Source organism: Gopherus flavomarginatus, chromosome 9 (genome assembly GCF_025201925.1).
Source record: "Gopherus flavomarginatus isolate rGopFla2 chromosome 9, rGopFla2.mat.asm, whole genome shotgun sequence".
Lineage (NCBI taxonomy): Eukaryota > Metazoa > Chordata > Testudines > Testudinidae > Gopherus > Gopherus flavomarginatus.
Window position 1 is genome coordinate 92,502,008 of NC_066625.1, and position 23,715 is coordinate 92,525,722.

Here is a 23,715-nt window from a genome sequence, read left to right on the forward strand (position 1 = left end):
ATTTTATTGATTTCAGACCAGTTCTCCAATTTGTTAAGGTTGTTTTGAATTCCGATCCTGTCCTCCAAAGTGCTTGCAACCCCTCCCAGCTTGGTGTCATCTGCAGACTTTATAAGCATACTCTCCACTCCATTATCCAAGTCATTAATTAAAATACTGAATAGTATCTACCCAGGACTGAGCCCTGTGGGACCCCACTAGATACCTCCTCACAGTTTGACTATGACTGATTTGATAACTGCTATTTGAGTGTGGTCTTTCAACCAGTTGTGCACCCGCCTTGTAGGGATTTCATCTAGACCACATTTCCCTAGTTTGCTTTTGACTGTCATACATGACATTCTCATAAGCCTTACTAAAGTCAAGATATATCCTTTTTATTCCTCCCCCGCCCCCCCCAAGCGCACACAAGGTCATACCCCTTTCACAGAAGGAAATTGGGTTGGTTTGACATAGTTTATTCTTGACAAATCATGCGGGCTATTGCTTATAACCCTAATATTCTCCAGGAGCGTACAAATTGATTGTTGAATAATTACAAGATATTGAAGATAGGCTGACTACTATATAATGCTGCAGGACCTCTTTTAGTACATCTACACTGCACTTTTAAAACCTGCAGCAGTGAGTCTGAGCCTGGGTCTGTAGACCTCGGGCTCATGCTAAGGCACTAAAAAGCTATGTAGACATCTGGGTGCAGGCTGGAGCTCAGGCTCTGAAGCCTGGGGTCATGGGTGTTTCTCCAGCCCAAGTATGGACGTTTACACAGCTGTTTTTAGTACAAGCTGGAGCCTGTAGCCCTAGCTCTGACACTCTGTGCTGCAGGTTTTCAAACAGTGTAGAGACCCTCTGTTCCCTTTTTAAAACATACTTGTTTTGTTCTTGCTGCTCTTTAGACCTGCAGCTGTACCACAGCGAGACTTTGGAGCTGATGCTGCAGCGCTGGAGCAAGCTGGAGAGGGATTTCCGCATGAAGAATGGGCGCTATGACATCAGCAAGATCCCTGATATCTATGACTGCATTAAATATGATGTACAACACAATTGTACCCTGAAGCTGGAGGGCACTGCTGAACTCTTCAAACTCTCCAAAGCCTTGGCAGATGTGATCATACCCCAGGTACAATCTGGCTCAACTCTTTTCCCTCTCTCCTAGGAGTGGTGTCCGCTCTCAATAGAGGAAGTGTCTGGCATGGGTCTCACAAAGGGATGCGTCTTCAGGCCCGTCAGGTTTCCCCGTTGTGTGAGCAAAAACCAGAAAGCAATTGATTGGTGTTTATAAGAGGATTCACTGTATTGATTAGTTCCTACTTCTTCTGTATTTTCTGACTTGTAGGACCAAGGCAGCTACTCTGCAAGCCTTCCATATCTTCTAGACAGTATTGTCCACTGGGTCAGCTTGCCCCTCCCTCGCTGTCTTAGCCAGAAACCTTTTCCTAGCCTTGGAACCTAAGTGGCCCTAACCACCCTACAGTTCCTTCTAACCACTGAAGGTGTACCAAGCTTGTATCAAGCACGTAGAACACTGCGTATATCTTGTTGGGGTTTTTCTTATACCGTTTAGGGGCAAATTTTGCTTATAGTTAAATTATCAGCCAACTAATCCAATTTCTAAAGTCAAAAGTACAGAAGATGAGATGTCTATCTGGCATGGGCTTCCTCTAGACTATCACGAGCAGAAGAGTAGGCTCCCTCACAACCCCACTGTCAAGGGAGACTCTTCAGGTCTGCTGAGCTAAGGTTAGCCGTGTACAAGTCCAGCATCAACATACAGGATTGGCCTGCAGAGATGGGAAGGCTGCCTCAGACCCCAGTTGGTGGGAAAGCTCTTCAGGCCCAATTGATGAAGTCTGGCTATCAAGTTAAGGATTTGCTCTCTATTAAGATTCCTGGATAAGTCCAGGTCAACCTGGCAGACCTGGCTGTATGCCTAAAGTGGCTCCTGAAAGTCAAAGGCCATTGTCCACCTCTGAAACCAAAGCATGGATCCAGTTGTCTGGGATCCAGCCAGCATGAGGATCCAACCCCTTTGAGGAGGAGGAGTCCCTTATCTAGTGATTCTGTGCCCTGCATGGGACTATTTAGGCCAGTGGTTCTCAGACTTTTGTACTGGTGACCCCTTTCACATACCATGCCTCTGAGTGCGACCCGCCCCACCCCCCCAAATGAAAAACACTTTTAAATATATTTACCTCCAGCATTTATAATGGTGTTAAAGCGGGGTTTTGGGTGGAGGCTGACAGCTCGTGACCCCCCCTGTAATAACCTTGTGACCCCCTGAGGGGTCCCAACCCCCAGTTTGAGAACCCCTGATTTAGGCAGAGGCCCTGGACCTATCCTGTTCAATGGAGCCTGGTACTGCAGGTGTAACACACTGTGATCGTTAAAGAACTGCTTGTCTTACTGGCTTTGTGCCCAAAATGGTGATGTGAGCATCCTTGTTGAGGTCCTTCCTCCACTGGAGATTGGGAACTACATTGCAAGCTTCTGATGGAGTTCAGGATGGTGGATCTGTTAATGGGATGAAGTCTTAACGATGGTCTTCCTGTCTGGTCATGTTCACATGTAAACGCTTGATGCCCTGCTTGTCTTGGAGAGGGTTTTCCCCTTACAATGCCCTGTCTTTCAGGCGCTCTCCTTGAAAGTCAAGAATGGGACAGAATCCATTTATAGACTCTTAACAAACTGATTGCTGAGGCTTCTGGTAGTAAGTTCTGAAGCTATGTTCCCTGATTCCAAGAAGGGCCTGTTGTGACTTGAAATTAGACGAAGGTTTCTGACCATTAGGGGAGTGAAGTTCTGGAATAGCCTTCCGAGGGAAGTAGTAGGGGCAAAAGACTTTCCTGGCTTTAAGACAAAGCTTGATAAGTATATGGAGGGGATGTTATGATAGGATCGTTAATTTGGGCAATTGATCTTGAATTACCACCAGACAGGTCTGCTCAATGGTCTGCGGGGAGATGTTGCATGCGATGGGTACTGAGTTGCTGCGGAGAACTCCTTCTTGGGTGCTGGCTGGTGACTCTTGCCCACATGCTCAGGGTTTAGCTGATCGCCATATTTGGGGTCGGGAAGGAATTTTCCTCCAGGGCGGATTGGCAGGTGCCCTGGAGGTTTTTCGCCTTCCCCTGCAGCGTGGGGCACGAGTCGCTTGCTGGTGGTGTCTCTGCAGCTTGAGGTCTTCAAACCATTTTTGAGGATTTCAATAACTCGGTCCTGGGATAGGGGTTGTATAAAATTGGATGGGTGGGGTTCTGTGGCCTGCCTTGTGCAGGAGGTCAGACTAGATGATCAGATTGGTCCCTTCTGACCTATGAGTCTATGAGTCTATGGTTCTCTTTGTTTCCTAGCCTACCCCCAAGAGCTCAGCTGAGCCCCAGAAATTCAACTTCCCAGGATTGGGTTTGAGAATCTAACACTGGGGATCTAACAGGCTCAAAAACTGCTGTGTGGCTCATGTCTGAGGACATGTCATAGGCGCTGACTCCATGGGTGCTGTGGGGCTGGAGCACCCATAGGGAAAATTTAGCGGGTGCTCTGCACCCACCAGCAGCCAAGCTCCCCCATCTCCATCCCCTCCACCTCCCCTGAGTGCAGCGTCTCTGCTCCTTCTCCTCCCAGTGCTTCCTGCTTGCTGACTAACAGTTGTTTGGTAGCGCTTAAGACTTTCCGGGAGGGAGGGGGAGGAGTGGAGACATGGCACACTTGGGAGAGGAGGCGGTAAAGAGGCGGGGTAGGGGTCGGGACTTGAGGGGAAGGGAGTGGATTTGGGGCAGGGCGAGAGTGGGGCCATGGGCCACAGGGGTTGAGCACCCACAGGGCAGAGGGGAAGTTGGTATCTATGTATGAAGTTATGATACAGCCTTTTCCCCACCTAGTCATTTTGATTCTAAGGCATCTTACGGAGCCAAAGGTTTCACTATTATGCCATCTTCACAGAAAAACAAGCCTCGGAGGATCTGATGAATAGCTCCACAAGAGGCTGCCTGTTGGCTTCAGAGTTTTTCTGCCGCTGTCATCGCTTGGCTGGCTCTTTTAAGGTGAGCTGGGCTCAGCCTTCCCTGCGATGGAGCAGTTCCCGCAGCTGATCCTGACTGGCTGGGAATCAAGTGGCTCAAGTCAGTTGTCAGATCCAAATGGGGAAGAGTTGGGTGACTCATCAGGGGTTAGGATAGTTGCTGGAGGGAGAGTCCCTCCTGTGACTGACCCTGAGGGGAGAGGGCAGCAGGAGAGGATGAGGCTCTTGTGGCAGAGCTGAAAAAAGACCATCGCTCAGACAGACAGCTTGGAAATAGACTTGGAATAAGGCTCCAGCCTGGGGAGAATCTGATTTGGGAAAGGACTCTGGGATGAAGTCCAGAGGGTGGAAGCCAGACCTGCAGGGATAAAGTCCAGAGGTCTGCACTATCAGTGAGTGGGGCAGAAGGTTAGCCAAGGAGAAGTGGAAGATCGTGTTTTATGCTCTGACTAGAGACTCCTGCTTGCCAGGGTCTCCCTGAGAGCAGGTGGACTTGTTGCAGGACTGTTGTTTGGGCTAGGAGGGAGATGTTATGCCACAGCAGGCCACAAGGGGTTGCAGAGAAGATACCCTTGCAACAGGGCTATGAGGCAGCAGTGCAAGAAGAGATACTGGGAATTCTCCCCTTGTGCAGGAAAGGATCCATGGAGAAGAATGTGCTGTCAATCCAATTTGGACCTAGCGCTATTGGTGAGGGATCATGAGACCTACTTTGATATCCCCTGGATCTGGCAGCATAAATGCGCTAATGGCTGTGTCTCTGACATCTCATAGGAGGGAGTACGAGCAGACCATTTGTGTTCTCAGAGCTACTGCCCTCAGATTTGTCTGCTTAAAAACCAGGAAGTAAATGTTTCAGTTCTGATTCTGGAGTGGCTCCAGCATGAAGTACACAGCAATCCAGAGCATCAGTGCTAAGCATATCTAGATACCATGGAATTTTCAGTACTGTCTTTGTCTATTTTGTAACCCATGTATGGATAGTAGAAACACCTAAGGGCTCCCATTTTCTGCTTTACCAAACCCTTCTTGAAGCTGATGGAATACACAGGGTGTGGTGGACAGTCAGGCCCAGAAATTGACAAGAGCCTCTGTAAAAGAGCTCTGATTCCTCCCATCTGGAATGCAATGCATCAAGGTTTTTATTTGTAGTATAAATAAAAACATCAATACAGTGCATTCCAGATGGGAAGAATCACAGGGTGTGGGGGGGGTGGGGGTAGGGGTGGGAGTATTAAAAGTGTTACCGAAATATCAGGTCTGCCTAGCTGAGAGCCAATTAACAGCCTGACAGGGATAAGGAAAAATGCTTTATTCTGCAGAAAAAGGAGAGCCTGTACCTTGGTACAAAAGACTCTGTCTTGCACAAATTTCACAAACCTTTTATACACATTCAGACAAAGACCCTTGCATGTTAATACTTGATTGGTAAGTGTAAAATCTCATGTTTCCCTTATCTAAGTAGAACTAACTGGTGTGAAGCAGGCTCTTCCTGCTTTGAGGCAGAGGAAAAGAGAGAGTGCAAAAATGCAGGCTACTGTGTCCATGAGCAGTACTTACTCCCCCCCCCCCCACACACACCTACTGGCCGCTTGTAATCTGTTAAGGGGGGTCAGCCAGCTTTCACAATCCCCCCCCTTCAGGCCTGGCAAGCCCAGATTGCCAGGCCCGTTATGTAATAGATTTACAATCAAGCTGAAGAGACAGGTACTGAGTTGTCTTACGGACAGCAGAACCTTTGGTTACAGTATTATACAGACATTTTTTCCCGATGCGAGCACAAGCCCCCTCTATTTCAGCATTTATAGCATCTAGCACACGTCTATTTTGCAAAGCCACTTCTGCTACTTCATCAATCTCTTTTTGTAACTTTTGAAAAGCGTCTATTAATGCATTAGCTGCTTTCTTAAGCCCTGCAGAACTATTTACAACTGCTCTCTCTAGTTCAGCTACCCCCAACTCAGGAATGATTGCACAGACAAAAGAATGGAATCCTGTTTGTCTGACAACTAAGGGATTGGGGCACTGACTATAAATCAGTTAGGTATATCAGGTGGTCTAATTTCCCAGATGTCTTGGTGATTAATCCAGTCCCACATGCATCCTCTCCATGGACCCGTCAGGATTCGGTATGTGGAAGCGCACACCCCCCTAACTGGTCCAAGTGCTTGGAAGGAGCACTGTGAATGTCCACACTTCCACTCAGAAAGTGTCCTAATATGTCTCCATGACCACAGATCAGATGGTACTCCTGATGTGTCTGTAAGGGCAGTGGGCCAAGTCTGATGCTCAAGATCACTCCGAATGGCCATCAGCTGGTCATTCAGGAAATTCTGAATTTCTAAACATACTAGATGCCACTGCAATGCCTTCCCAGCCTCAGTGATATTCAATACCATCTCTGTTAATAACTTCTGGGTCATAGATGTAAGGATGGAAATAACATGTAACTCACCAACTCTAGCCTGTATTTGGGTTAACTGAGCTCCAGAAATAAGGCTAGTGGCCTTTTCTAGTTGGCCCGATTTCTTATCATGTTTTTGGCTTTTAATAATATTCCAAATGGCTGCTGCGCTATTGGCCCCATCCCATGGGGATCCGGTCAGGTCCCTCTTCTTCCAGAGGAAATAACCCAGGCCCTCTGTTGTGCTAATCTAATGGCAGCCCCTAGTGTTGTATTAATCACAGTCCAGTGATATCCTAATACATATCTCTTTGATGTAGTACTATATCACATCTGTTGGTTGTATACCTTTAACTAAGCTCAGGTACTTTCAAGAGGCATTGACATTAATAGCCTAGGAGGGGGTGTATTACAGGGTAACAGGGGAGATAGCAGGGGCAACAAGGTGCCCGTAGTACCTGTTTTAAATCCAATTAGTGAGAGCAATACATACTGAAGGATTTATCCAGAACACAGGGCACAGCCTGTAGAACAAACCCCAAAATTTAATTAATACCACAATCCCAAGCATGGGTCCCACAATTTTTTTTTCTGCCAGTGTATAATTTTTTGTTTCTTCACCAGGGTCAGTTTTAAATGTCCTTTTTAGTCAGGAATCCCTGGACTTTGGCAATTTTAGTGGAGTGAGTGTTCCTTCTTTTTCCCCGAAACAGTTGTGGTTCAGCATCCTACAGGGGAGAGGTTACCAGCACATTACCCTCTAATGGTTTTGATTCTTCTAGAAAAATTCAAAGGCACGGTAGATTTGTCAGTGGACATGGGAGAGGTTACTAGTACTTCACTTGTACTTTTCCCTGCTGTCCAGAAGGCGCAGTGGAGCTAGAAGGAGAAATAGGCTAAGCATCAGTAGGATATCCTCCTGAGGTGGAGGGGTCTTTTTGCAGTGAGAATCTTGGGTCCAAGCAGTCAGTCTTTGGCACTTCACAGCAGTGTTGGTAGTTAGCAGGACTTAATAAGGGCCTTTCCAGCATGGAGCCAGAGCAGTCTTTCATTGGTGGACCTTTACATTGATCCAGTCTCCTGATTCCAAGGAGTGGCAGGGCTGCTAGGGTCTTTGGGTAGCGCTTCTTTACCTGTGAGAAAAGGAACCTAACACATTTCATTAGTGCCTGGCAGTGTTTTGCAGATCTCCTAGCTGCTTGGGCACATTCAAGCCCCCCTCCCCCCTTTTCTTGGTTATCAGCCAAGTCTTAGCTGTGAGCAGTGTCCTTGAATGGAGCCAGTGTCTTATCAGTCTGCTAGCTATTTTTTTTTTCTTTCCAGTTAACTCATTCTGTTCTTTTTTCCTTCTCCCTTTTTGGCTTCTTTTAACCTACAAAGGAAACTTTGACTCTTCACTCATACACCTTTTCCCAACAACGAATACATAAACATTGCCATTATACAGTACATTATACAGTTGGGGGGGGTCTTATTTAATGTATGCCACATATACCCTTCCACTAAAATAACTTTATTACAGAGCATTGGAGCAACAAGCCAGGACAAGCACACCCACTTTGAGGAGTTCATTCAATTCAACCTCTAGTCCAATAGCTTTCCACCATCCCCAGCCCTCTGGCTAGAAATCTGAGGTAGCCAGAAGGATCCCATGTACAATATGGGGAGTGGGTTAACCTTTCATGGCCTTGCTCCCAAAAACTGTTGGTATGCAAATTTTAATAACAATTTTAAATTAAGATTTGGCCAATGAAGTTTCTTTTTTTTTTTTTACTTAAGCAAATGTGTTAGACTTTAGTATGTCATATTTTCCTGATTTATCCAAACACTTTGTATTCCAGGTTGAATAAAACAAGTATCTGCATTCCAATCCAACCCCTCTGCCTGATTTCAAACCAGACCATCCCATGAAAACACTAAACACAACAATTCCGGCCACGAGACAAACACCACAAGACAGAACATAGAACGCAAAACATAATTTCTATTGTGCCAGTAAATGCATGATATGTTGAATGCTGTTCAGCTGGCATCAGTTTTCTCTGATTATCTGAAAGACAAAAAACAGAGGTCTACCCCTTCTGGGCAGTCAATCATTACTTAAATATACAAATATCCTTGTTTTCAGGCAAAACAGAGGAATTACCCCATATTTTTTTTGTATTTGTTTCATAGGCAGCCCAGGTTTCAGTGGCTTCTACCTTATCAGTTAGATAATTCGCATTAATACAGATGCTTTCTCGCTTGCTTTCGGATCCAAAGCTATCCGCAGCTTAAAGATTCTTACCTTAAAAGGGACATAATTAACTTTTACCAGAATTTTGATTGCTTTTTACTTTTAACTCCTGCTTTCAAACACTGAAAGAAAACATCACTACTTATAGTGCCCCTTAGAGCCTAATAAAATTTCAATTACATAGCACTGTATGTGTTTCTTTAGTTAATTCAGCTAAATTGTTCATAGCCAAATGATTGCAATCTAATAATTTCTTTGCCTGAATTTATTTACAAACATTTCAAAGACACCAAGAACTTTCCTCTTCAGCATTTTACAAAGTTCAACTGCTGTTCCCTCCAGCAACTACAGAGTTAACTTCTCACTCTTCCTTAAATCACTTGCTTGTCTCCCAACAGCCACTTTTATCAACTCAAATCACCATTTCAAGATATTTTCCTGGGTATTTGAAATCCTCATGCTCACACTTACTTACTTCTTCCTTCCACTATACTCTCAGAATTTCCAACCTGTTTTCCAATCTCTCTGGCTGTTGCCTGCCCGCCTGGGCCCGATCTTGCTTTTCTTGCTGAACTGCCCCTTCCATGGGCACCAACTTGTTCCACTACCAATTTAGCTAGGAGGAAGGGCTTCTCAACTAGCCCCCACCGTTCCTGGTCTCTTCCCTTAAACATTCTTACTCACAAGACTACCTGAGTCCTCCCTCGTGAGGCTTGCCACCTGGGCAAAAACGCATGGTCCATTGGCGTTTAACTATTCAATTTCCTCTTGACATTCCTTCCTGAACACCAGGTAAAGGCCATTTACTTAACATATAATCCAAACTCCTTTAGAGGGTTTACCCAGAGACCCACCCATCTGTCTGCTGACACTCAAACAGAAAAGAGAATTACACAGAGAACAGAGGGAATTACAGTCTAATCCAGTCTACTTCTATTACACTGACTGCTACAGGGGATGGGACAGAAGGATCTCAATTCAACCTCAGAGCTTCCTCGCACGCATGGCTTCCACTCCGAGGAATTACGAACGAGAGGTTCAGTTCCGCCCACACTCCTAACGCCCAAATGTATACAGAGCAGAAAAACAACAGTAACCGTTAAACAGAACGGAAACAGAAGCAGATAGTGCACCAGAACCAGATAAGAGGCCCGCCTCTAACCAGAATCAGACAGTATTTCCTTATCCTATTAGGGCTCACCTTATCGGATCACGAACCCCAGGGGCTGCGGAGAATGAAGAAGAGGGGTTAAGCACCCCAGTGGCGCCGCTCCTAGTTCGTCGCAGCCGTCCGGAGTCCAATGTCCGAGCTAGGAGAGTCCCATCTGGGTTGCCAGAAACTATTACCGAAATATCGGGTCTGCCTAGCTGAGAGCCAATTAACAGCCTGACAGGGATAAGGAAAAATGCTTTATTCTGCAGAAAAAGGAGAGCCTGTACCTTGGTACAAAAGACTTTGTCTTACACAAATTTCACAAACCTTTTATACGCATTCAGACAAAGACCCTTGCGTGTTAATACTTGATTGGTAAGTGTAAAATCTCATGTTTCCCTTATCTAAGTAGAACTAACTGGTTTGAAGCAGGCTCTTCCTGCTTTGAGGCAGAGGAAAAGAGAGAGTGCAAAAATGCAGGCTACTGTGTCCATGAGCAGTACTTACTTCCTCCCCCCGCCCCCACCTACTGGCCACTTGTAATCTATTAAGGGGGGTCAGCCAGCTTTCACAAAAGAAAAATCACTAAGCTTAAGGGTGTGTGAGTTTTGCTTCTTGGTTTAATGCAAATAAAAGTTTGACAGCTATCATACAGTGTTGGCAGTTGGAGTACCTGCATGGGGAAAATGACTGGCTGTATTAACACCCTGAAGGATATAGTACTTGCTATCAGGTTTCAAAGGCAGAGGTCTTATTTCCAGAGGTATTCAAGAGGGACTTACCCTTCTGTGCAATAGTAACATCAAAACTACAAGCAACAAGCATGATGAGACAATCTTGAGAGAGGGCCATTTTCATATCTTAATCTATCTTGCTGAACCTTATCTCTGGAGTCCAGGAAGACCTCTACCAATAAAACTACATCTTACCCTTTGGTCTTTCTTTGGCAGCAAGTGTTCCATTAAATGCTTGGCTTTCAGGACTATTTTTCATGAATGTCAGGGTGTCTTCATCTGTGTCCATGCTTGCCCTTCAGTAGAGGATGCAGATAATTTGTCTCTAGTATTTTATATCAGACACTTTCATCCATACTTTAGGTTTGGGGGTGAAGAAGCCTTGATATTTACCAAACCTGCCAAACTTTCCTGCAGTGAACAGGTTTGTTACTTGTGCAATTACATGATAACTTTAAGATAAGGCTATGTCTGAAGCCTTAGCACAGCTGTTCATGCCTGTACCAGGGTCTCATCTACCAGAGGGAGATAAATTGACAGACTCTTTGAGCAGAGTTTTTATTCAATAGCACAAGTGCTCTTTTCAAAGTCTCTAACTTGATTTTTATCTGCTTTTTTGCAACTGGGGTAAATAGCACTTATAGAGCTAAGCAAATAGTGGATTTTTCAGTTTAGTTCAGATCCCTTCTGGAAATAGATCTTGTCAAACTAACTTGATATCTTTTTTGGGGAGGGGAATGAGATTACATGTTTGGTTGACAGAGGTAATAGTGTTGACATACTTAGACTTCTATAAGGCATTTTATTTGGTACAGCATGACATTTTGATTAAAAACTAAAACAATATAAAATTTACACATAAAATGGTCTGAATTAGCTGTTACCACTCAAGAAAGAGCTCTTGGTGTCATTGTGGATCATTCTTTGAAAACATCCACTCAATGTGCAGCAGCAGTCAAAAGCGAACAGAATATTGGGCATCATTAAGAAAGGGATTTGATAATAAGACAGAAAATACATATTACCTCTATATAAATCCATATTACTCCCACATCTTGAATACTGTGTGCAGATGTGGTTGCTCCATCTCAGAAAAGGTTGAGAAAAGGGCAACAAAAATGATTAGGGGTATGGGACGGCTTCCATATGAGGAGAGACGAGTAAGACTGGGGACTTCTTTCAGCTTGGAAAAGAGACAACTAAAGGGGGATATGATTGAGGTTTATAAAATCATGACTGGTCTGGAGAAAGTAAATAAGGAAGTGTTATTTACTCCTCATAACACAAGAACTCGGAGTCACCACATGAAATTTATAGGCAGCAGGTTTAACACAAGCACAAGGAAGTATTTCTTCCCACAGCGCACAGTCAACCTGTGGAACCCCTTGCCAGAGAATGTTGTGAAGGCCAAGACTATATAACAGGGTTCAAAAAAGAACCAGGTAAGTTCATGGAGGACAGAACCATCAATGGCTGTTAGCCAGGATGGACAAGGATGGTGACCCTAGCCTTTTGTTTGCCAGAAACTGGGAATGATTGACAGGGAATGAATCCCTTGATGACATGTTCTGTTCATTCCCTCTGGGGCACCTGGTATTGGCCACTGTCAGAAGACAGGATACGGGGTTAGATGGACCTTTGGTCTGACCCAGTATGGCCATTCTTACATTCTAACATTGCACCCATTAAATGGATTAAAAATTGGCTAACTGATAGGTCTCAAAACATGATTGTAAATGGTGAATCATCCTCAAATGGGAATGTTTCCAATGGGGGTCCTGCAGGGATCGATTCTTGGCCCTGTCCTATTTAACATTGTTATGACTTGGAAGGAAAAAACAAAATCATCCCCAGTAAAGTTTGCAGATGACACAAATTGGAGGAGTGGTAAATAACAAAAAGGACAGGTCACTGTTCCAAGCAATCTGGATGTAAGCAAACATGTTTTAATATGGCTAAATGTCAATGTATACATCTAGGAACAAAGAATATAAGCCATACTTACAGAATTAGGGGTTCTAGCTTGGGAAAAAGTGACTTTGGGGTGGGAAGGGGAGGATTGTGGTGGATAATCAGCTGAACTTGAATCACAGGACTGGAAGGGACTTTATATTTATTTATAATTGGAAATATACCTTTGTCCTAGAACTGGATGAGACCTTGAAAGGTCATCAAGTCCAGCCCCCTGCCTTCACTAACAGGACCAAGTACTGAATTTTGCCACCGATCCTTAAGTGGCCCCCTCAAGGAGGGAACTCACAGCCCTGGGTTTAGCAGGCCAGTGCTCAAACCACTGAGCTATCCCTCCCTTCTTGAGAGGTCATCTGGTCCCGTCCCCTGCACTCATCACAGGACTAACTATTACCTAGACCTTTCCTGACAAGTGTTTTGTCTAACCTGCTCTTATTCCACCACCTCCCTAGGCAATTTATTCCAGTGCTTAACCACCCTGACGGGAAGTTTTTCGTAGTGTCCAACCTAACCCGCCCTTGCTGCAGTTTGAGCCTGTTGCTCCTTATCCTATCCTTAGAGGTTAAGGAGAACAATTTTTCTCCCTCTTTCTTGTAACAACCTTTTACATACATGAAGACTGTCATGTCCCCTCTCAGTCTCCTCTTTTCCAGACTAAACAAACCCAATTTTTTCCAATCTTCCCTCATAAGTCATGTTTTTTTAGAACTTCAATAATTTTTGTTGCTCCTCTCTGGACTCTCTCCAATTTGTCTACATTCTCCCTGAAATGTGGCACCCAGAACTAGACACAGTGCTCCAATTGAGGCCTAATCAGCATGGAGTAGAGCGGAAGAATTATTACTTGTCTTGCTTACAACACTCCTACTAATACATCCCAGAATGATGTTCGCTTTTTTGCAACTGTGTTACACTGTTGTCTCATATTTAGCTTGTGGTCCACTGTGTCCCCTAGATCCCTTTCTGCAGTATTCCTTCCTAGGCAGTCATTTCCCATTGTGTATGTGTGCAACAGATTGTTCCTTTCTAAATTGAGTACTTTACATTTGTCCTTATTGAATTTCAATCTATTTACTTCAGACCCGTTCTCCAGTTTGTCCTGATCTTTTTGAATTTTAATCCTATCCTCCAAAGCACTTGTAACCCCTCCCAATTTGGTATCATCTGCAAACTTTACAAGTGTGCTCTCCATGCCCTTATCTAAATCATTGATAAAGAGATTGAACAGAACCGGACCCAGAACTGATCCCTGTGGATCCCGCTCATTTTGCCCTTCCAGCATGACACTGAACCACTGATAACTACTCTCTGGGAACGGTTTTGCACCCTCCTTATAGTAGCTCCATCTAAGTTGTATTTCCCTAGTTTGTTTATGAGAACGTCATGCGAGACAGTATCGGAAGCTTTACTAAAGTCAAGATATACCATGTCTACCGCTCCCCACCCCCTTCCACAAGGCTTTTTACCCTGTCAAGCGAAGCTATCAGGTTGGTTTGACACGATTTGTTCTTGACAAATCCATACTGACTGTTACTTATCACCTTATCTTCTAGGTGTTTGCAAATTGATTAATTATTTGCTCCATTATCTTTCCAGGTACAGAAGTTAAGCTGACTGGTCTGTAATTCCCTAGGTTATCCTTTATTTCCCTTTTCATAGATGGGCAAATATAGTACCATTTTCCAGTCTTCTGGAATGTCTCCCATCTTCCATGACTTTTCAAAGATAAGAACATAAGAATGGCCGTAGTGGCTCAGACCAAAGGTCCATCCAGCCCAGTATCCTATCTACCGACAGTGGCCAATGCCAGGTGCCCCAGAGGGAGTGAACCTAACAGTTAATAATCAAGTGATCTTTCTCCTACCATCCATCTCCACTCTCTGACAAACAGAGGCTAGGGACACCATTCCTTACCCATCCTGGCTAATAGGGGAAGCATGGCTCAGTGGTTTGAGCATTGGCCTGCTAAACCCAGGGTTGTGAGCTCAGTCCTTGAGGGGACCACTTAAGGATCTGGGGCAAAAATCAGTACTTAGTCCTGCTAGTGAAGGCAGTGGGCTGGACTTGATGACCTTTCAAGGTCCCATCCAGTTCTAGGAGATAAACATATTTTATTTAATGGACTTAACGTCCATGAATTCATCTAGTTCTCTTTTAAACCCTGTTATAGTCCTGGGCTTCACAACATTCTCAGGCAAGGAGTTCCACAGGTTGACTGTGTGCCAAAGAATTTCGTATTTGTTTTAAACCTGCTGCCCATTAATTTCATTTGGTGGCCCCTAGTTCTTATGGGAACAAGTAAATAACTTTTCTTTATTCACTTTCTCCACACCACTCATGATTTTATATACCTCTATCATATCCCCCCTTAGTCTCCTCTTTTCCAAGTTGAAAAGTCCTAGTCTCTCCTTAATCTCTCCTCATATAGGACCTGTTCCAAACCCCTAATCATTTTAGTTGTCCTTCTCTGAAGCATTTCTAATGCCAGTATCTTTTCTGAGATGAGACCACATTTGTGCGCAGTATTCAAGATGTGGGTGTACCATGGATTTATGTAGTTAATAGTTCTGCAATGTCACATTTAAGTTCTTTCAGAACTCTTGGGTGAATGGCATCTGGTCCTGGTGACTTGTTATTAAGTTTATCAATTAATTCCAAAACCTCTCAGTGACACTTCATTCTGTGACAATTCCTCAGATTTTGTCACCTACAAAGGAAAGCTCAGGTTTGGGAATCTCCCTAACATCCCCAGCCATGAAGACTAAAGCAAAGAATTCATTTAGTTTCTCCACAATGACTTTGTCTTTAAGTGCTCCTTTTGTATCTTGTATCAGAGGGGTAGCCGTGTTAGTCTGGATCTGTAAAAGCAGCAAAGAATCCTGTGGCACCTTATAGACTAACAGACGTTTTGGAGCATGAGCTTTCGTGGGTGAATACCCACTTCCTCAGATGCATGTAGTGGAAATTTCCAGGGGCAGGTATATATATGCTAGCAAGCAAGCTAGAGATAACGAGGTCAGTTCAATCAGGGAGGATGAGGCCCTGTTCTAGCAGTTGAGGTGTGAAAACCAAGAGAGGAGAAACTGGTTCTGTAGTTGGCAAGCCATTCACAGTCTTTGTTCAGTCCTGAGCTGATGGTGTCAAATTTGCAGATGAACTGAAGCTCAGCAGTTTCTCTTTGAAGTCTGGTCCTGAAGTTTTTGCGCTGCAGGATGGCCACCTTAAGGTCTGCTATAGTGGGGCCAGGGAGATTGAAGTGCTCTCCTATAGGTTTTTGTATATTGCCATTCCTAATGTCTGATTTGTGTCCATTTATCCTTTTCCGTAGAGACTGTCCAGTTTGGCCGATGTACATAGCAGAGGGGCATTGCTGGCATATGATGGCGTATATTACATTGGTGGATGTGCAGGTGAATGAACCAGTGATGGTGTGGCTGATCTGGTTAGGTCCTGTGATGGTGTCGCTGGTGTAGATATGTGAGCAGAGTTGACACCGAGGTTTGTTGCATGGATTGGTTCCTGAGCTAGAGTTATTATGGTGCGGTGTGCAGTTACTGGTGAGAATATGTTTCAGGTTGGCAGGTTGTCTGTGGGCAAGGATTGGCCTGCCACCTAAGGCCTGTGAAAGTGTGGGATCATTGTCCAGGATGGGTTGTAGATCCTTGATGATGCGTTGGAGGGGTTTTAGCTGGGGGCTGTATGTGATGGCCAGTGGAGTCCTGTTGGTTTCTTTCTTGGGTTTGTCTTGCAGTAGGAGGCTTCTGGGTACACGTCTGGCTCTGTTGATCTGTTTCCTTATTTCCTTGTGCGAGTATTGTAGTTTTGAGAATGCTTGGTGGAGATTTTATAGAACAGGGCCTCATCCTCCCTGATTGAACTGACCTCATTATCTCTAGCTTGCTTGCTAGCATATATATACCTGCCCCTGGAAATTTCCACTACATGCATCTGAGGAAGTGGGTATTCACCCACGAAAGCTCATGCTCCAAAACGTCTGTTAGTCTATAAGGTGCCACAGGATTCTTTGCTGCTTTTGTATCTTGATTGTCCAGGGGCCCCACTGGTTGATTAGCAGGCTTCCTGCTTCTTATGTACTTTAAAAAAAAAACCAACATTGTTTTTGGCTAGCTGTTCTTCAAACTCCTTTTTGGCTTTTCTTATTACATTTTTACACTTGCAGTGGTTATGCCCCTTTCTATTTACCTCACTAGGATTTGACTTCCACTTTTTAAAAGATGCCTTTTTCTCTCTCATAGCTTTTTTTACCTCGTTGTTAAGCCATGGTGGCTCTTTAGTTCTTTTACTGTTTTTTAATTTGGGGTATACATTTAAGTTGGGCCTCTATTAATGGTATCTTTGAAAAGTGCCCATGCAGCTTGCAGGGATTTCACTCTAGTCACTGTATCTTTTAATTTCTGTTTAACTAACCTCATTCTTGCACAGTTCCCCTTTCTGAAATTAAATGCCACAGTGCTGGGCTGTCAGGGTGTTCTTCCCACCACAGGAATGTTAAATGTTTTTATATTATGGTCACTATTTCCAAGCGGTCCTGTTATAGTTACCTCTTGGACCAGATCCTGCGCTCCACTCTGGACTAAATTGAGAATTGCCTTTCTCCTTGTGGGTTCCTTTACCAGCTGCTCCAAGAAGCAGTCATTTAAAGTATCGAGAAATTTTGTCTCCGCATTTCGTCCTGAGGTGACGTACCCAGTCAATATGGGGATAATTGAAATCCCCCACTATTATTGAGTTATTTTGATAGCCTCTCTAATCTCCCTTAGCATTTTGTCATCACAATCATGGTCCTGGTCAGTGATAGATAATAGATCCCTACTGTTATATTCTTATTAGAGCATGGAATTACTATCCATAGAGATTCTGTGGAACATGTGGATTCATTTAACATTTTTATTTCATTTGATTCTACATTTTCTTTCACATATAATACCATTATAAATAATCGCTAATGGCTCAGATATCTCCTCAGTCAGCTCCTTGAGTATTCTAGGATGCATTTCCCTGGTGATTTGAAGACATCCAATTTGTCTAAATTTTTAACTTGTTCTTTCCCTATTTTAACCTCTTCTGATCCTACCTCATTTTCACTGGTATTTACTATGGTAGACATCCAATCACCACCAACCTTCTCGGTGAAAACTGAAACAAAGGCTTCATTAAGCACCTCTGCCATTTCCACATTGTGTTATTGTTTTTCCCCCTTCATTGAGTAACAGTCCTACCCTGTGCTTGGTCTTCCTCTTGCTTCTAATGTATTTGTAGAATGTTTTGTTACCCTTTATGTCTCTAGCTAGTTTGATCTCATTTTGTGCCTTGTCCTTTCTAATTCTGTTCCTACATACTTGTGTTATGTTCATCCTTTGTCATCTGACCTAGTTTCCACTTTTAGTAGGACTCTATTTTTAGATTTGAAAGTTTCATGATCACTTTCACCCAAGCTGCCTTCCACTTGGAAATTCTCAACCAGTTCCTCCCTATTTGTCCAAATCAGATCTAGAATAGTCTCTCACCTAGTAGCTTTCTCCACCTTCTGAAATAATAAATTGTCTATCCAATAAATTCTTGAATATATTGGATAATCTGTACTCTGCTGTGTTGTTTTCCCCAACAGATGTCTGAGTAGTTAAAGTCCCCCATCACAACCAAGTCCTGTGCTTTGGATGATAGGCTTTTAAAAAAAAAAAGCCAACCATATCCTCCTCTTTACTCATTAGGTGGTCTGTAGTAGACCCTTACCGTGACATCACCTTGTTTTTTCACTCCTTTTATCCTTACCCAGAGGCTTTCAACAAGTCTGTTTCCTATTTTCATCTCAACCTCAGTCCAAGTGTATACATTTTTAATAATGCCCAGTGTGACACTATGGCCAAAAGAGAAAGCGATCCTGGGATGCATAATCAAAGGAATCTTGAGTAGGAGTAGAGAGATTATTTTACTTGTGTGTTTGACAGTGGTGTGACCACTGCTGGAATACTGCATCCAGTTCTGGTGCCCACAATTTAAGAAGGATGTAGATAAATTGGAGAGGGTTCAGAAAAGGCATGAGACTGATTAAAGGAATTGAAAACCTACCTTATGATCAACTTAAGCAGCTGAATCTATTTAGCTTAACAAAGAAGGTTAAGGGATGACTTAAATACAGTCTAAGTATCTACAGGGGAGCAAATATTTAATAATGGGCAAATCAGTCTAGCAGAGAAAGGTGTAACATGATCCAGTGGTTGGAAACTGAAGCTGGACAAATTCAGACTAGGAATAAGGTATATATTTTTAACAGCAAGGGTAATTAACCATTGGAACAATTTACCAGGGGTTGTTGAGGATTCTCCATCCCTGACAATTTTTAAAGCAAGATTGGATGTTTTTCTAAAGCTCTGCTCTAGGAATTATTGTAGGGAAAGATCTGTGGCCCATGTTATACAGGGGAGGTATGACTAGATGATCACAATGGTCCTTTCAGGCCTCGTATCTATAATTCTCCACATCAGGCAGAGGGAGGACTTGAACTGGGGACAACCTCATCCGGGGGGGGGGGGGGGGAAGGGTGATCCCTAACTACCTAAAGGTGGCAAGGGAAAACTCCTCCCTTCCCACTCCCCCAGGCCCTCTGGAGAATCTAGTCCTTCACTTTTGTCAAAATGCCTAAAATCAAAACAAAAACCTTTGAGTTGAAAGGTTTCATTTTAATATTACCATAGCACTCTTCTTTGGTTCAGTCAAAACTATTTGGCAACCAAAACTGCGCTATTTGAACCCCCTCCTCCCCAAACACACACAAACCTACCAGCTTATTTTTTCCCCCCCACCAGGGATAATGCACTTTGTCCATTGCTTTGACCCAAGAACAAGCAAGAGCTATCATCAATAACAGTTCTTTTCCTTCGCTAAGAGCAGGAATGTCTCTGTATATTCTGTTGACTTGGTGATCTTTTAGATATTGGTCAAATTGCTACCTAGTTGCTGTCACTAGCCATGATTGGAGCTTGACTTTTCTGTCCAATATCCTGGGTCTTAGTCATCTTAAGAAGGCTTGCTTTCCAAGCTATAGGAGCTCCTTGAGGTGGGAATCTCCATTCAGGTCTGAATTTTTTCTGGTCAGCTGCTTGACTCTGGAATGCTGGAACATTTCTCATAAGGGTGATGCTGTGCTCTGGCCAAGCCTGTTGCAAAGCAGGAGGTGCTGATCAATCAGACCTCCGTTTCAGAGGTGTGGGTTAAAAATTCCCAGATGAAAGGATGTGTCTGAGCATGGCTGGGACCACCTCCCCTTGTACTCAGAGCCCTTTATGAAGAGATAGGGAGGGAATGGGTAAGTGGCTCTAGGTGACACTCACTGCAAGCTTCCAGAATATACGAGAGGAGGAGCCTTGATTGCACATGTGTGAATGGTCAGAAGCTCATCTTGAAGAAATCTGGTTGTGTAAGAAGCCTGCATTATCTATATAAGCATCTGGCCCTAAGAAGCCAGCTTCAGTGTCTGTTGGATACCAGTGACCTAGGGAAGGATAGGAGAGAGGTCTTAGAGGCCAAATTTAGGCTGCTAGGTAGGAGATTAAGTCCAGGACTTCAATAGTAGCATTTTCTGAAATGCTTCCAGTTCCACACACAGGGCTAGTTAGATAGGCAGAACTGTAAGGTGTCAATGTGTGGATGAGACAATGGTGTAGGAAGGAAAGATTCAAGTTTATTAGGAACCAGGGAACCTGTTGGGAAAGGAGGCGCCTATACAGGAAGGATGGGCGTCATCTAAACCAAAATGGAACCAGACTGCTGGCATGTAAAATTAAAAAGGCCATAGAGGAGGAGTTCTTAAACTAAGGGCTGGGGGGAAGCTGACAGGCGCAGAGGAACATGTAGTTCAGGCAGAGGTATCCCATGGGGAAGGACCTATTAACAGGTATTCTCTATCCTAGTAAAGAGGAGAGTTTAGAAGTAAAAGAAATTGAAGAGAAACAGGATTCTTTCATTTGACTAATTCTTCATCACATGAAGGCAGACAACTAAAAAGTGACAAATGTTATAAGTGCTCGTATGCAAATCCGAGAAGTCTAAATACTAAGATGAGTGAACTTGAGTGCTTGGTATGATGTGAATATCCTCATTTAATGGAATCTCAGAAACATGGTGGAATGACAGTCGGACGCTAATATCAGGGTGAAAAATATATAGGAATGATAGTATAGGTCATGCTGGTGGAGGAGTGGTACTATATTTGAAAGACAGCGTAGTGAAATATAGTAAAATTGTTATATGAATAAACTGTACTCTAATCTCTATGGATAGAAATTCCATCCTTGAATAATAAGAGTATAGCAATAGGAACATACTACAAGCACCTGGCCAGAATGACGACAGTAGTTCTGAACTGCTTAGGGAGATTAGAGAGGCTATAAACATAGAAAACTCAATGGATGGTTTCAACTATCCCCATATTGACTGGGTACATGTCACCTCAGGACAGGATGCAGAGATAAAGTTTGACACCTTTAAATGACTGTTTCTTGGAGCAGCTAGTCCTGGAACCCAGAAGGCAGGAGGCATTTCATGGTTTAGTCCTAAGTGGAGCGTAGAGTCTGGTCCAAGAGCTAATTGTAACTGAACTGCTTGGTAATTGTGACCATAATTTAATATGCTTGGCTGGGGCAATGGGGAAATACCAAAGAAACCCACCACAGTAGCATTTAACGTCAGAAAGGGGAACGACACACAAATGAGGAAGTTAGTTAAACATAAATTAAAAGGAACGGGCACAAGGAATGCCTGCAAGCGGCATGGGAACTTTTAAAAAACATCATACTAGAGGCTCAAACTAAAAAGAATAGTAGGAGGATTTTTTTTTTTTTTAAATACCACCATAGCTGCACAATAGAGTAAAAGAAGCAGTTGGAGGCAAAAAGGATCATTTAAAAATTGGAAGTAGAATCATACTGAGGAAAATAGAATGGAGCATAAACTCTGGCCAGTCAAGAGTAAACATAATTAGAAAGGCCAAAGACTCAAAAAAAAAAAAAAATTTAAGTACATCAGAAGCAGGAAGCCACTGAGTGATCGAGGTGCTAAAAGGAGCATTCAAGGAAGACAAGGCCATTGCAGAGAATATAAATGAATTATTTGCATTGGTCGTCCTGCACAGGATGTAAGGGAGATTCCACTCTTGAGCCATTCTTTTTAGGTAACAAATCTGAGGAAATGTCCCAGATTGACATTTCAGAGGACGATTTGGAACAAATTGGTAAATTAAACAGTAATAAGTCACCAGCACCAGATGGTATTCACCCAAAAGTTCAAGGAACCCAAATATTAAATTGTGGAACTACTAACTGTGTTATGTACCCTATCACTTAAATCCGCTTCTGTGCCAGCTGACTGGAAGATAGCTAATGGGACGCCAATTTTTAAAAAATGGTTCTTGGCAATTACAGGCTGGTAAGCCTAACTTCAGTACCAGGCAAATTGGTTGAAGCTACAGTAGAGAATAGAATTCAGACACAATACGATACTTTGGGAAAGTGTCGTCAAGGCTTTTGTAACGGGAAATCATGCCTCAGCCATCTATTAGAATTCTCTGAGGGAGTCAAGAAGAATGTGGGCAAGAGTGATCCAATAGCTCTAGTATAGTTGGATTTTCAGAAAGCTGTTGACAAGGTCCCTCACCAAAGGCTCTTGAGCAAAGTAAACTGTGATGAGATGAGAGGGAAGGTCCTCTCATGGATCAGTAACTGGTTAGAAGAGAGAAAACACATAGTAGGAATAAATGATCTGTTTTCAGAATGGAGAGAGGTAAATAGAGGTGTCCTCTAGGGGTCTGTAGTGGGACTGGTGTAGTTCAACATTGATCATAAATGATCTTGAAAAAGGGGTAAACAGTGAGGTGGCAAAGTTTACAGGTGATACAAAATTACCCAAGATAGTTAAGTCCAAAGCAGTTTTAAGAGTTCCAAAGGGATCTCACAAAACTGGGTGAGTGGCAAGAAAATAGATGAAATTCAGTGTTGATAATTACAAAGTAATGCACATTGGAAAACAATCCTAACTATACATAAAAAATGACCTGGTCTAAAATTAGCTATTACCACTCAAGAAAGATCTTTGAGTCATTGTGGATGGTTCTCTGAACCATTTGGTCAATGTTCAATGACAGTCAAAAAAAAAAAAAGCTAACAATATTAGGAACCATTAGGAAATGGGACAGGTATGACAAATATCAATAATGGGGGGAGGGATAGCTCAGTGGTTTGAGCATTCGCCTACTAAACCCAGGGTAGTGAGTTAAATCCTTGAGGGGGCCATTTAGGGAACTGGGGTAAAAATCTGTCTGGGGATTGGTCCTGCTTTGAGCAGGGGGTTGGACTAGGTGACCTCCTGAGGTCCCTTCCGACCTGGATATTCTATGATAAAGCCATGGTATGCCCATACCTGGAAGACTGTAGTTCTCGTTGCCCCATCTCGGAAAAAATATATTGGAAATGGAAAAGGTACAGAAAAGGACCACAAAAATGATTAAGGGTATGGAACACCTTCCATCTGAGGGGAGATTAACAAGACTGGGAGTAATCAACTTGGAAAAGAGAAGTTAAGAGTGGGTATTATAGAGGTCTATAAAATCATGAAAGGTGTGGAGAAAGTGGATAAGGAAGTGTTATTTACCCCTTTACATAACACAAGAAGCAGGGGTCACTCAATGAAATTAATAGGCAGCAGGTTTCAAATAAACACAAGTACATTACACAATGCAGTCAACCTGTGGAAGTCATTGCCTGGGGATGTTCATAGACTCTAGGACTGGAAGGGACCTCGAGAGGTCATAGAGTCCAGTCCCCTGCCCTCATGGCAGGACCAAATACTGTCTAGACCATCCCTGATAGACATTTATCTAACCTACTTTTAAATATCTCCAGAGATGGAGATTCCAAAACCTCCCTAGGCAATTTATTCCAGTGTTTAACTACCCTGACAGTTAGGAACTTTTTCCTAATGTCCAACCTAAATCTCCCTTGCTGCAGTTTAAGCCCATTGCTTCTTGTTCTATCCTTAAAGGCTAAGGTGAACAAATGTTCTCCCTCCTCCTGATGACATCCTTTTAGATACCTGAAAACTGCTGCTATGTCCCCTCTGTCTTCTCTTTTCCAAACTAAATAAACCCAATGCTTTCAGCCTTCCTTCATAGGTCATGTTCTCAAG

General features: G+C 43.3%; 1 protein-coding gene across 18 annotated transcripts in view; it reads left to right on the top strand.

Moving 5' to 3' along the window:
- PPIP5K1 (diphosphoinositol pentakisphosphate kinase 1) overlaps positions 1 to 23,715 on the top strand; it is a 232,533-nt gene that overhangs the window by 54,368 nt on the left and 154,450 nt on the right. For all 18 annotated transcript variants that reach the window (XM_050967192.1, XM_050967191.1, XM_050967205.1 and 15 more), the window contains one exon: positions 897 to 1,120. In XM_050967192.1, the coding sequence (XP_050823149.1) occupies positions 897 to 1,120 (224 nt within the window). The remainder of the gene's footprint in view (positions 1 to 896; positions 1,121 to 23,715) is intronic.